The sequence below is a fragment of the Trachypithecus francoisi genome, unplaced genomic scaffold, assembly GCF_009764315.1.
Source record: "Trachypithecus francoisi isolate TF-2019V2 unplaced genomic scaffold, Tfra_2.0 Lachesis_group21, whole genome shotgun sequence".
In the NCBI taxonomy this organism is placed as follows: Eukaryota; Metazoa; Chordata; class Mammalia; order Primates; family Cercopithecidae; genus Trachypithecus; species Trachypithecus francoisi.
The window spans coordinates 29,966,823-29,981,237 of NW_022681467.1; the positions used below are offsets into that span (position 1 = coordinate 29,966,823).

At 39.0% G+C, this 14,415-nt stretch overlaps 1 protein-coding gene across 9 annotated transcripts in view; it reads left to right on the forward strand.

The window, feature by feature from the left end:
- Positions 1-14,415, forward strand: part of ITCH (itchy E3 ubiquitin protein ligase) — a 131,964-nt gene that overhangs the window by 90,267 nt on the left and 27,282 nt on the right. For all 9 annotated transcript variants that reach the window (XM_033186153.1, XM_033186157.1, XM_033186155.1 and 6 more), the window contains 3 exons: positions 279-407; positions 9,823-9,895; positions 11,208-11,279. In XM_033186153.1, the coding sequence (XP_033042044.1) occupies positions 279-407; positions 9,823-9,895; positions 11,208-11,279 (274 nt within the window). The remainder of the gene's footprint in view (positions 1-278; positions 408-9,822; positions 9,896-11,207; positions 11,280-14,415) is intronic.

Consider the following 14,415-nt stretch of genomic DNA (forward strand, 5'->3'; position numbering starts at 1 on the left):
AATGGTTAGAACTTGGTTAACAAGATGTTTAGAGTGAGTCATTAGCTAATGGGGAACATAAGCCAAGTAGACGGCAGAAAACGAATTGTGGTTGATGGACTTTGAGCTTAACCTGTTTGTAGGATGTCCACATAGATGTCTAGTATACAACTGAAATTACTGAACTGAATGGCTTTCTAAAAGATTTCTGCTATGTTTATTGACATTTGTGGCTTCTGTACTTGGCAAACAAGCAACTCTTTAATATTTTTGTTTATGTTTTTTCCTGTGTTTTGTAGTCAATTAAATGAAAAGCCCTTACCTGAAGGTTGGGAAATGAGATTCACAGTGGATGGAATTGCATATTTTGTGGACCACAATAGAAGAACTACCACCTATATAGATCCCCGCACAGGAAAATCTGCCCTGTAAGTTTTCTAAACATTGTAGATTAAGAGTAAAAAACTGGTCCTTCAGATTTTGATATAAAGATTTGTATTAGCAAGGAGTGGAAGTCTTAGTATTTCTTGAGTTAGCTTGACAGTAGGTTTCTGTTCATTAAGTATTTTGCATTTCCATCTCCGTCTTGGATATTTTATTCTAGAGATTTTCATATTTCTTACCATTTGTTCACACAGCAGTAAATGAAACTATGTAGAATTTATAGATATTGTACTGCTTACCAATTAATCTCTGATTTCTGATTTTCAGCTTCTTTCATTCCCATTACTTTTTTACTTTAAAAAAGCTCTCATTCTCCCCTACCCCATTTCTGAGAAAGTAACCTTTTGATTTGCTTATTTGCTTTATGACTTTTTTTGTGGGAAAATATGTAACCTAAAGTTTCTTGTTTTATGTGTACAGTTCAGTGGCATTAAGCACATTCATATTGTTGCATAATCATTACCACCATCCAGCTCCAGAATGTTTTCATCATTCCACACTGAAACACTGTACCCTTTAAACAATAACTTTAGCAGACCTGGTAACCAGCATTCTACTTTCTTTCTCTATGAATTTGACTACTTTAAGTACCTATATTATTAGAGTCATACAATATTTATTCTTATGTCTCTGGATTATTTCACTAAGGTCATGTCTTCAAGATTCACCCATGTTGTAATGTGTATCAACATTTTCATTCCTTTTTGAAGTTGAATAATATTCCAGTGTGTATATATATATCACATTTTGTTTGTTCACAGATATTTGCATTGTTTCCGTTTTTGGGGGGAGTATTGTAACTAATGCTGCTCTGACCATTGGTATACAATTATCTGCTTGAGGCCAGGCGCAATGGCTCATGCCTGTAATCCTAGAACTTGGGGAGGCCAAGGCGGGTGGATCACCTGAGATCAAGAGTTAGAGACCAGCCTGGCCAACATGGCAAAACCCCATCTCTACTGAAAATACAAAAATTAGCTGGGCATGGTGGCACACACCTGTAATCCCGGCTACTCGGAGTCTGAGGCAGGGCAACTGCTTGAATCCAGGCGGCAGAGGTTGCAGTGAGTCACTATCATGCCACTGCACTCCAGCCTGGGTGACAGAGTAAGATTCCCTCCGTCTCAAAAAAACACCAAAAACCAAATATCTGTTTCAGTTCCTACTTTGATGACTTTTGTATCTATACCCAAAAGTGGAATTGCTGGATTAAATATTAATTCTCTATTTAATTTTTTGAGGAACCACCATACTGTTTTTCAGAGTATCTATGCCAGTATACATTTCCCCCCTAGTGCAGAAGAATTCCAATTTCTGTACATTCTCATCAGCTCTCCTGTTTTTGTTTTTGTTTTTCTTTGTCATCATCGTCTTTTTTAAATAGCCATCCTTAATGTAGTATTTCATTGTGGTTTTTCTTTGTATTTTTCTAATGATTTGTGATGTTGAGTATCTTTTCATATGCTTCTTGGCCATTTGTGTAACTTCTTTGGAGAAATGTCTCTTTAAGTCCTTTGCCCATTTGTTGTTGTTGTTTTTCTTTTCTTTTGCAATTGAGTTTTAGGTGTTCTCCATATATTCTGGGTGTTAATCCCTTATCAAATACATGATTTGCAATTATTTTCTCCCATTCTGTGGTTTCCTTTTTACTGCAGATAGTGCCCTTTCATGCATAAAACATTTTAGATTTTGATGTCTGATTTGTCAAATTTTTTTTTCTTTTTTTTTTTTGAGATGGAGTTTCGCTCTTTTTGCTCAGGCTGGAGTACAATGGTGTGATCTCAGCTTACCACAACCTCCGCCTCCTGGGTTCAAGCAATTCTCCTGCTTCAGCCTCTCGAGTAGCTGGGGTTACAGGCATGCACCACCATGTCCAGCTAATTTTGTATTTTTAGTAGAAGTTAGGGTTTCTCCTTGTTGAGTAGGCTGATCTTGAACTCCCGACCTCAGGTGATCCGCCCGCCTCGGCCTCCAGAAGTGTTGGGATTACAGGCGTGAGGCTCTGTGCCTTGCCTGTCGATTTTTTCTTTGTCACCTGTACCTTTGGAGTCATATTCAAGAAGTCATTGCCAAATCCAGTGTCATAAGCTTTGCCCTAAGTTTTCTTCAGAGAGTTCTTTTTTTTTTTTTTTCTGAGATAGAGTCTCGCTCTGTTGCCCAAGCTGGAGTACAGTGGCAAGATCTCAGCTCACTGCATCCTCTGCCACCTGGGTTCAAGCGACTCTTTTTGCCTCAGCCTCCTGAGTAGCTGGGGTTTTTGGCACGCACCACCACGCATGGCTAATTTTTGTATTTTTAGTAGAGACAGGGTTTTACCACGTTGCAGGCTGGTCTCAAACTCCTGGCCTCATGATCTGCCCGCCTCAGCCTCTCAAAGTGCAGGGATTACAGGCGTGAGCCACCACACCTGGACTGAGAGTTCTTTAATTTTAGCTCTTACATTTAGATCTTTTATCCATTTTGTGTTAAATTTTGTATATGTTGTTGGGTAAGGGTCCAACTTCATCTTTTTACATGTGAATGTCCAATTTTCCCAAGCATTATTTGTTGAAAAGACTGTCCTTTCCTCATTGCATGATTGTGGCACCATTGTCAATAGCATTTTACCATATATGCAAGGCATTATTTCTGCGCTGTTTATTCTTTTGGTCTGTATGTCTGACTTGCCAATACCACGCTATAACTTTGTAGCAGGTTTTCAAATCAGGAAAGTATGTGTCCTCCAACTTTGTTCTTTTTTTGAGCTTCCTTTGGCTATTCAGGGTCCTTTGAGAGTCCATATGAATTTTAGGATGGATTTTTTTATTTCTGGAAAAAAAAAAAAGGTCATTTGGATTTTGATAGGGGCTTTTATTGAATGTATAAAATCAATAAAATCTATATTGACCGATATAGATTCAATATCTATATCAATTTGGGGTAGTGTGGTCATCTTGACAATATTAAGTCTTCAATCCATGAATGTGGATATCTTTGTGTTTTCTTTATTTCAGCAGTGTTTTTTTTTTGTTTTTTTTTTTTTTTTTTGAGATGGAGTTTCGCTCTTTTTGCTCAGGCTGGAGTACATGGTGTGATCTCAGCTTACCACAACCTCCGCCTCCTGGGTTCAAGCAATTCTCCTGCTTCAGCCTCTCGAGTAGCTGGGGTTACAGGCATGCACCACCATGTCCAGCTAATTTTGTATTTTTAGTAGAAGTTAGGGTTTCTCCTTGTTGAGTAGGCTGATCTTGAACTCCCGACCTCAGGTGATCCGCCCGCCTCGGCCTCCAGAAGTGTTGGGATTACAGGCGTGAGGCTCTGTGCCTTGCCTGTCGATTTTTTCTTTGTCACCTGTACCTTTGGAGTCATATTCAAGAAGTCATTGCCAAATCCAGTGTCATAAAGCTTTGCCCTAAGTTTTCTTCAGAGAGTTCTTTTTTTTTTTTTTTCTGAGATAGAGTCTCGCTCTGTTGCCCAAGCTGGAGTACAGTGGCAAGATCTCAGCTCACTGCATCCTCTGCCACCTGGGTTCAAGCGACTCTTTTTGCCTCAGCCTCCTGAGTAGCTGGGGTTTTTGGCACGCACCACCACGCATGGCTAATTTTTGTATTTTTAGTAGAGACAGGGTTTTACCACGTTGCAGGCTGGTCTCAAACTCCTGGCCTCATGATCTGCCCGCCTCAGCCTCTCAAAGTGCAGGGATTACAGGCGTGAGCCACCACACCTGGACTGAGAGTTCTTTAATTTTAGCTCTTACATTTAGATCTTTTATCCATTTTGTGTTAAATTTTGTATATGTTGTTGGTAAGGGTCCAACTTCATCTTTTTACATGTGAATGTCCAATTTTCCCAAGCATTATTTGTTGAAAAGACTGTCCTTTCCTCATTGCATGATTGTGGCACCATTGTCAATAGCATTTTACCATATATGCAAGGCATTATTTCTGCGCTGTTTATTCTTTTGGTCTGTATGTCTGACTTGCCAATACCACGCTATAACTTTGTAGCAGGTTTTCAAATCAGGAAAGTATGTGTCCTCCAACTTTGTTCTTTTTTTGAGCTTCCTTTGGCTATTCAGGGTCCTTGAGAGTCCATATGAATTTTAGGATGGATTTTTTTATTTCTGGAAAAAAAAAAAGGTCATTTGGATTTTGATAGGGGCTTTTATTGAATGTATAAAATCAATAAAATCTATATTGACCGATATAGATTCATATCTATATCAATTTGGGGTAGTGTGGTCATCTTGACAATATTAAGTCTTCAATCCATGAATGTGGATATCTTTGTGTTTTCTTTATTTCAGCAGTGTTTTTTTTTTGTTTTTTTTTTTTTTTTGGAGACAGTCTGGCTCTGTCGCCCAGGCTGGAGTGCAGTGGCCGGATCTCAGCTCACTGCAAGCTCCGCCTCCCGGGTTCACGCCATTCTCCTGCCTCAGCCTCCCAAGTAGCTGGGACTACAGGCTCCCGCCACCGCGCCCGGCTAGTTTTTTGTATTTTTTAGTAGAGACAGGGTTTCACCGTGTTAGCCAGGATGGTCTCGATCTCCTGACCTCGTGATCCGCCCGTCTCGGCCTCCCAAAGTGCTGGGATTACAGGCTTGAGCCACCGCGCCCGGCCGATTTCAGCAGTGTTTTGTGGTTTTCAGTGTACAAGTCTTTTGCCTTCTTGGTTAATTCCTAAGTATTTTTTATTCTTTGTGATGCTATTGTAATGGAATTGTTTTCTTAATTTTCTTTTCATTTGTTTATTCTTAGTATATAGAAATGGAACTGATTATTGTGTGTTGACTTTGCAAGCTGTTACTTTCCTGAATTCACTTATTCTGGCAGGGTTTTTTGTTATGGAATATTTAGTGTTTTCTTCATAAAATATCATAGCTTCTGAAAACAGATAAGTTTTATTCTTCCCAATTTGGATATCTTTTTTTTTTTTTTCTTAATTCCTTTGGCTAGAGCTTCTGGATGCTATGTTGACTACAAGTGGCGAAAGTAGGCATTCTTGTATTGTTCCTCATCTTAAAAAACTAACCATTGAATGTGATGTTTGCTGTTAGATTTTTATATGTGCCTTTTATTATATTGAAGTAGTTTCCCTCTATTCCTAGTGTTTCCTATCCCTTTTGTGGAGTGTTTTATAATGAAAGTGTATTGAATTTCGTATAATCCTTTTTTGGTATCAATTGAGATGATCATGTGATTCCCCCCCCCATTCTGTTAATGTGGTATATTACGTTGATTTTTCATAGGTTTAATTATGCATTTGATTTATCAGCTATAGGGATATTTAGACATATCCCTAGATATGTATATTATATCCATAGATATAATAGCCATTTTTGCATTCGAGGAATAAATCCTAGTTAGTCAAAGGGATTAAAGTAGGCTTTTAATATGCTGCTGACGTTTTTTTGCTGATATTTTATTTAGTATTCTTCCATCAGTGTTCATAAGGGATGTTGGTCTGTAGTTTTCTTATAGTGTGGCTTGCTTAGAGCAAAGGTGGTTCCCTGTTACCTTCTAATTTTATACTTCTACACATTAACAACTTTTATGTTTAAAACAGAAATAGGGAAATCAGGCCAATTTGGTATTAATGAAATACAGAGGTAATTTAGATATGGGGATAAATTATCGATAATATTATTCTATCATTCATTTTAGTTACAGTAAGTTTGGGTGCATATAATAGAAAACACTAAAATAATAGTAGTTTATGTAAGATAGAAGTGTATTTGTCCCCATCATTTAAAAATAGTCCAGCGGGACTTCCACCACACCATTACCATTGCTCAAAAAAGAAGTTAGGCCGGGCGCGGTGGCTCAAGCCTGTAATCCCAGCACTTTGGGAGGCCGAGACGGGTGGATCATGAGGTCAGGAGATCGAAACCATCCTGGCTAACATGGTGAAACCTCGTCTCTACTAAAAAATACAAAAAACTAGCCGGGCGAGGTGGCGGGCGCCTGTAATCCCAGCTACTCGGGAGGCTGAGGCAGGAGAATGGTGTGAACCTGGGAGGCGGAGTTTGCAGTGAGCTGAGATCCGGCCACTGCGCTCCAGCCTGGGCGACAGAGCCAGACTCAGTCTCAAAAAAAAAAAAAAAAAAAAAAGAAGTTACAAGAAAAATCAGGAAATATTTTATTTTGAATAATAATTAAAACACCACATATCACAATTTGTGGGATTTAACTAAAGTAGTCTTCAGAGGGAAACTTTTTGTTTTAAAGAAGTAGATGAGAATATAGGAAAGATACAGTGATCTCTGCTTTTACATTCAGATGCTAGAAAAAGGAAAGTTACTAAACCTAAAGTAAGTACAAGAAAGGAAATAAATAAAAGCAGAACTCAGTGAAGTGGAAAAGAAACAATGGAGTGCCCAAAGCTAGAAGATAAATTTTTGGTAAACATGAATAATATTAACAACCCTTAGTAATTAAACCTGTAGAGAAAAAAATATAGACATTAAAAGGATAATAAAGGGTATATTTATGCCAATAAATTTAACATTTTAGATCAAATGGACAAATTCTTTAAAAGGTATGTCACCAAAATGGACACAAGAACAGATAGTAAGTCTAAATATCTCTATAGCTGATAAATCAAATGCATAATTAAATAATTTTTAAGGGCAGGCCCAGTGGCTCACGCCAGTAATCTCAGCATTTTGGGAGGCCAAGGTGGGCAGATCACTTGAGCTCAAGAATTCAAGACCAGCCTAGGCAACATGGTGAAACCCCATCTCTACAAAAAATACAAAATATTAGCCAGGTGTGGTGATGCGTGCCTGTAGTTCCAGTTACTTTGTAGGGTGAGGTGGGAAGATTGCTTGAGCCCAGGAGGCTGTGGTGAACCGAGATCGCGCCACTGTACTTAAGCCTGGGTGACAGAATGTGACCCTGTCTCAAAACAAAAAGGCCGGGCGTGGTGTCTCACGCCTGTAATCCCAGCACTTTGCGAGGCTGAGGCCCAAAAAAGAAAAGAGAAAAAGAAGAAAAAGATTTCTCATGAAGAAAATTCTGGCCTAGATGGTGTCACTGGTAAAGTTTATCAAACTTATAAGTTATAAGTTAATCAATCATATTCAGATTCCTTCATAAAATACAAGTGATGAAAACATTTTCTTTTTTCTTTCTTTCTTTTTTTTTTTTTTGAGACGGAGTTTCACTCTTGTTGCCCAGGTGGAGTGCAATGGCCCGATATCGGCTCACTGCAACCTCTACCTCCCTGATTCAAGCGATTCTCCTGCCTCAGCCTCCCGAGTAGCTGAGATTACAGGCGTGTGCCACCATGCCCAGCTAATTTTGTATTTTTAGTAGAGACGAGGTTTCAGGCCACTGCATTCCACCCTGGGTGACAGAGTGAGACACCATGTCAAAAAAAACAAACAAACTAGGTTAAAGGAGAAAAATCATATGACAATTTCAGGAAAAGCTTTTGACAAAATGCAATGCAAATTTATGATAAACTCTCAGCTACCTTGGAAACTTTTTTTGAGATGGAGTCTCACTCTGTTGCCCAGGCTGGAGTACAGTGGCGTGATCTTGGCTCACTACAAGCTCCGCCTCCCATTCTCCTGCCTTAGTCTCCCAAGTAGCTGGGACTACAGGCACCTGCAACCACGCCCAGCTAATTTTTTGTATTTTTAGTAGAGACGGGGTTTCACCGTGTTAGCCAGGCTGGTCTCGATCTCCTGACCTTGTGATCCACCCGCCTCGGCCTCCCAAAGTGCTAGTATTACAGGCGTGAGCCACTGCGCCCGGCCAGAAGCTGTTTCACCCGGAAAAAATTTGACAAAAGCTTACAGCCAACATCACAATTAATGATGAAATACCTCACAAGATCAAGAATAAGACAAGGATATCTATTGACACCACTTCACTTAACATTGTGTTGGTATTCCTACCCAGTGCAGTGAAATGAGAAAAAGAAATACAGGCCAGGCACGGTGGCTCACGCCTGTAATCCCAGAACTTTGGGAGGCTGAGACAGTTGGATCACTTGAGGCCAGGAGTTCAAGACCAACCTGGCAAACATGGCTAAACCCCGTCTCTACTAAAAATACAAAAATTATTCGGTCATATTGGTGGGCACCTGTAATCCCAGCTACTCGGGAGGCTGAGGCAGGAGAATCACTTGAACCTCTGGGTCAGAAGTTACAGTGAGCAGAGATTGCACCACTGCACTCCAGCCTGGGAGATGGAGCGAGACTCTATCTAAAAAAAAAAAAGAAAAGAAAAGAAATACAAGATGTATAAATTGGAAAGGAAGAAGTAAAACTGTCTCTTTTCCCCTCACACAAATAACATACATATACAGAAAATCATAAAGAATCTAGAAAAATTACTAGAACTAGTAAGTGAATTTAACAGCATAACAGAATATAAAGTCAATGTACAAAATCAGTTGTATTTCTACACTGATACACATTGAATTTTTCAGAGGAAGATAATCCAAGATAATCCCATGGTGTCATTAGTTACCAAAATTTCTTCTTTCTGCCATCCTAGAGTGGTCTCATTCCTCAACATCACCTCATGGTCTGTGACAGCTTCTGAAACTTAAGCTATCAGAGTCATACTCCAGGCTGGAATTTGGAGTAAAACAAAACACACATACACACACATACTTTTTAGCTATTTTAGCTCTCTTTTAGAAGATCCTTCTTTTTTTTTTTTTTTTTTGAGACGGAGTCTAGTTTTGTCGCTCTTGCTAGAGTACAGTGGTGCGATCTCAGCTCACTGCAGCCTTGAACTCTCAGATTCAAGTGATTCTCCTGCCTCAGCCTCCCAAGTAGATGGGATTAGAGGCACCTGCCACCACGGCCAGCTAATGTTTGTATTTTTAGTAGAGACAGAGTTTCACTGTGTTGGTCAGGCTGGTCTCAAACTCCTGACCTCAGGTGATTCGCCCACCTCAGCCTCCCAAAGTGCTGGGATTTACAGGTGTGAGCCACAGCACCTGGCCAAAAAGATCCTTCTTGAAAGTTTCATATGCCACTTTCACTTAGAGACTTAAGTCACATGGCCATATAGAGAAATGTAGTCTTTATTATATGTAGCATTCTATTCAGTTAAATAACAAGGGTTTTACTTAAGGATAAAAGAGGGAATCGATGTTGGGATAGACAGCATTCTCAAATTGAACCCCTTTTACTTAGCCCTCTTAGATTTGCCAGCATAGAAAAGAAAATTCCACAATAGTAGCTTCAACAAAATCAAAGTTTTTCTTTTGTTTTTTCTGTTACTTAAAGGTATTCCTAGGGAAATATCTCTCAAAAAGCCAAGAATGGTTGTGTTAGGAATATGCTATATTTTTGTATTTGGTTAGGAAGTGCTGAGAGAGGATGGGATGTTTTGCTTTCCTTCAGCATTATCTTTTACAAGCAGCTATATATGTCCTGTTAACCCTTGTTCTTCCTCAGAGACAATGGACCTCAGATAGCCTATGTTCGGGACTTCAAAGCAAAGGTTCAGTATTTCCGGTTCTGGTGTCAGGTTAGTGTTGGAACTCTATCTCTGTACTCCCTTTCCTTTGTTGTGTTGCTTGTATTACACAGTGATTGTGAAAATACTTAACTCACAGAAAACCAGGTAAAACGAGAAGCATTAGAATCTCTTTTGTCTACTTTTAGAGCAAATTAATAGATTTATCAATTAGATCATTTGTGACTTTGGTTGTTCAGAAAATTAAACCTCATGTAATTCTAGCACTTGGGGAGGCTGAGGTGGGCAGATCACTTGAGCTCAGGAGTTCAGGACCAGTCTGGGCAACATATTGAGGCCTTATCTCTGTAAATATATATATACATATATATTTTTTCTTTAAGAAGAAAGTTAAACTTGAGACCATCTGAATAAGCAAACATTGTCACTTTTTCCCAGTACCCATTACTTTCAGATTGCAGAAATCTTCAAATATAAGTTAAAGCATTTTCTGATATAATTGTAACCAGCTACTCTATTTTTATTTGTTATTTTTTCTGAGACAGGGTCTCACTCTGTCACCCAGGCTGGAGTGCAGTGGTGCCATCATGGCTTACTGCAGCCTTGACCTACTGGGCTCAAGTGATCCTCTTGCCTCAGCCTTCTCACTAATTGACACTACAGATGCACTCCACCACAGCTGGCTAATTCTTAGTAGAGACAGGGTCCCCTTATGTTGCCTAGGCTGGTTTTGAACTCCTAGACTCAAATTATCCTCCTGCCTCATCTTCACCAAGTGCTAGGATTGTGGGCGTGAGCCAGCATGCCCGGACAGCAGCCATTTTTATATCTATCATTTGATATAAATGACTTTGATAGATATATACATGTTCATACATACATGAACATATCCATACATAGATGTTATATTCAGTGTTTTTTTCAGATGTGATCAACTATTTCTGATGTATAGATATTTACTGGAATTAATGATTTTTTATGAGTTCTAAATGAATGCCCTGGTCAAAGTTACTATGATGAATATTTTTACAATTGAAACTTGTAATTAACTGGATCCATGAAAGCAAGAAGAATCTGGATTAACTATTGGAAAATAAGATTAAGTAAAGATTTATTTGACACATTATTAAGTAAGCAGTGTGCATATGAGATCAATCTTGTGGTTCTTCTGTTTTCATGTATTAATCTATAATTAGCATGAATACTCACCGATGCATGGGTAAACGTTATTGAATATAAATTTACATTCATAGTCTACTTGTTTCTGTAAGCAAAGATAAAAGTAAATAAAACTTTCCCCTTTTGGTTTTTTGATAGGCTGTTTTAATGATGAGAGTTGACTTAAGTCATTCTTCTATTTCAGCAACTGGCCATGCCACAGCACATAAAGATTACAGTGACAAGAAAAACATTGTTTGAGGATTCCTTTCAACAGGTACTGTTTCATTCTTTCAATAATTTTTGCCCTGGCTGCTAGCTTAGGACTAGCTTTTGGTGCTTTTAATCTGAACAGTCTGGAACTTCTTGAGTTGAAGTCCTTGAATTTTTCAAGTGTGATCTCGTTGCCAGCCACCTCAGGGCTTAAGGGGTGTGTGTGTGTGTGTGTGTGTGTGTGTGTGTGTGTGTGCGCGCGCGCGCACGTTTCAGGTTTCCGTTTCTAAACTGGTATGATTTGAAATATTGAAATAAATGCATAGGTAAGATAATAGATTTTTGGTAGCCAAAGGTCTGGAAATACCCATATGAACATTATCAGATTGTAGAAAGGAGAGGGGAAGACTTTTGTTTTTACACTTCAGTATTACTTGGATTTTTGCAATAAGCGTATGTTACTCTTAACAGGAAAAAAAGTAACTGGTCATTGGTGACAGTATCTAAAAAAAGATATATATGAGTTTTCAGAAGTAGTCAGCAGATTTTTTCACTTGTCTTCAGAACTTGAGTTAATTTACTCGCTGGGCACATGGCTCATGCCTGTAACCCCAGCACTTTGGGAAGCTGAGGGGGTGGATCATCTGAGGTCAGGAGTTTGAGACCAACCTGGCCAACATGGTGAAACCTTGTCTCTATTAAAAATATAAAAAATTAACTGGGCCTGGTGGCCGGTGCCTGTCATCCTGTAAAGCTACTCAGGAGAGTTGGCTGAACCTGGGAGGCGGAGGTTGCAGTGACCTGAGATCGTGCCATTACATTCCAGGCTGGGCAATAAGAGCGAAACTCCATCTCAATAATGAAAAAAAAAGAACTTGAATTAATCTACTATTTACCTTTATATTATAGATATCACTAATAACCTACTGCAACTAAATGTTAAAATGATTGTTATATAGAAGGTTAAAATAACTAGTGAAAAAATGTCTTAAAATGAAAACATCTGGTTAGTCCTTGTTTTATATCCAGATGTGGAAGTGATTATTTTCAAGCACCAGTGATATTGTAGCAACTACAGCCTCAAGAAGTATGGAATTGAATGCAAAGGGAAAAGAGGTTGAGACAGTTGGTAGTAGCTGGCTACTTGTTTTCAGAATCAGTTTTGTTCATTTCCTAATGGAACTTCAATTATTAACATTAAAGGAAAAAGCCAATTGGCATCCTGCTATGTAGGAGCAGAAAGCTTTTTAGTGGGAACTGGAGCTTTATTTAGGCCATTTAGAGAATTATGAATCATCCCCTTGATCTGATGTAAGTGTCAAAAGCCATTCCCCACCCTAGTCCTTGCCCATTTCTAATTTTATATTCATAACCACCCTTTTATCTTTTTTTTTTTTTTTGAGACAGAGTCTCGCTCTGTCGCCCAGGCTGGAGTGCAGTGGCCGGATCTCAGCTCACTGCAAGCTCCGCCTCCCGGGTTTACGCCATTCTCCTGCCTCAGCCTCCCGAGTAGCTGGGACTACAGGCGCCCGCCACCTCGCCCGGCTAGTTTTTTGTATTTTTTAGTAGAGACGGGGTTTCACCGTGTTAGCCAGGATGGTCTCTATCTCCTGACCTCGTGAACCGCCCGTCTCGGCCTCCCAAAGTGCTGGGAGTATAGGCTTGAGCCACCGTGCCCGGCCCACCCTTTTATCTTTTATCACTCTGTTGGACGAGTTTCTTGAAACAACTTGCTTTCCAATCTTACCTGTACTGGAAAGATACAAAACATTAAATTGTTCCTTTATCTTTTGACTTTGAAACCTGAAGTTTTTTGCAAAATAACAGACTAGATGGTTCTAAAACAGTTTTTAAAAATGTCACCCTAGATTTGACATCCATCAAATAACTGGGTAATAAAAATGTGAGAGAACAATTTGATTGCTTAAAGGTAACAAAACTAATTGCAAAATTAGCATCAGATTTTCTTTGGATAGCTGTTGGATAAAATTGCTCTGGATAGTGTTTCGTCTGTTAACATAGCACAACTGGTTATGGGGAAAAGTACAGGAGAAAACATTTTTTTTTCTTCATATTAGACATATTTTAAAAGGAATTATTTAAAGATAGTTTTAACCTTGTGACAATTCTCATTTGCATTGCTGTATACCTAGCCTATACTATTTGTAGAGTAGTGGGCATAAACATGTACGTATGTCTAAGCATTGAATTTTTTTGTGTTGTATCTGGGATTTTCTGGCTTGAGTGGGATATGAATTCGTAAATGTGATAGTTTTGTGGGGGAACTGAGAGAACTTGGCATAAACAGGTTACTTACTGATCCTCTCTGGATATTTAAATGTGAGAATTCATTCTTACCACTCAATAAAGTAAAGGCATTATATCAACTTCTTCCTTTCCAGGTTCTTCTGTATTTTTTTCTAAGAGTAATTGATATATGCAGTGCTACGCACGTGCAGTTTTGGTCAAATAATTAGTTTTATGTGTCAGGAAACCAAATGATCTATTCACTGTAGCTCAGTAACGTACCATCCTTCAAATATGAAGATGATCCTATTAACCACCTATAGGGGGACACAAAATTTGAGTAGTTTTTCTAGGTATTATAGGTTGCCACTGAGAATGAGTTTCTGAAGTTAACTGGGTCTCTCTGCAGCTACTGTTTTTCATTTCTCGGTTAGCCAGTTAGCTGTTATGTGTACCTTTAGCTATGAATCAAAACCAAACCTAATAAACCACAAAAACCCCATCTAACCTCTGACCATGCCCATCTATGTTCTAAGTAATTGATATAAGCAACATTGTAAGTCAATAGTAGCATCATTAAAAATAAAATCATGGCCGGGTGTGGTGGCTCACATCTGTAATCTCAGCACTTTGGGAGGCCAAGGCCAGTGGATGACCTGAGGTCAGGAGTTTGACACCAGCCTGGCCAACATGGCGAAACCCCGTGTCTACTAAAAATACAAAATTAGCCGGGCGTGGTGGCACACACCTGTAGTTCCAGCTACTCGGGTGGCTAAGGCAGGAGACTTGTTTGAACCTGGGAGGCGGAAGAGGTGCAGTAAGCTGAAATTGCACCATTGCTCTCCAGCCTGGGCAATAAGAGCGAGACTCTGTCTAAAAATAGATAAATAAAATCACATGTTTTATATAAAGTATATAAAAATATAGATGTGTATAATAATAAAATATTATTA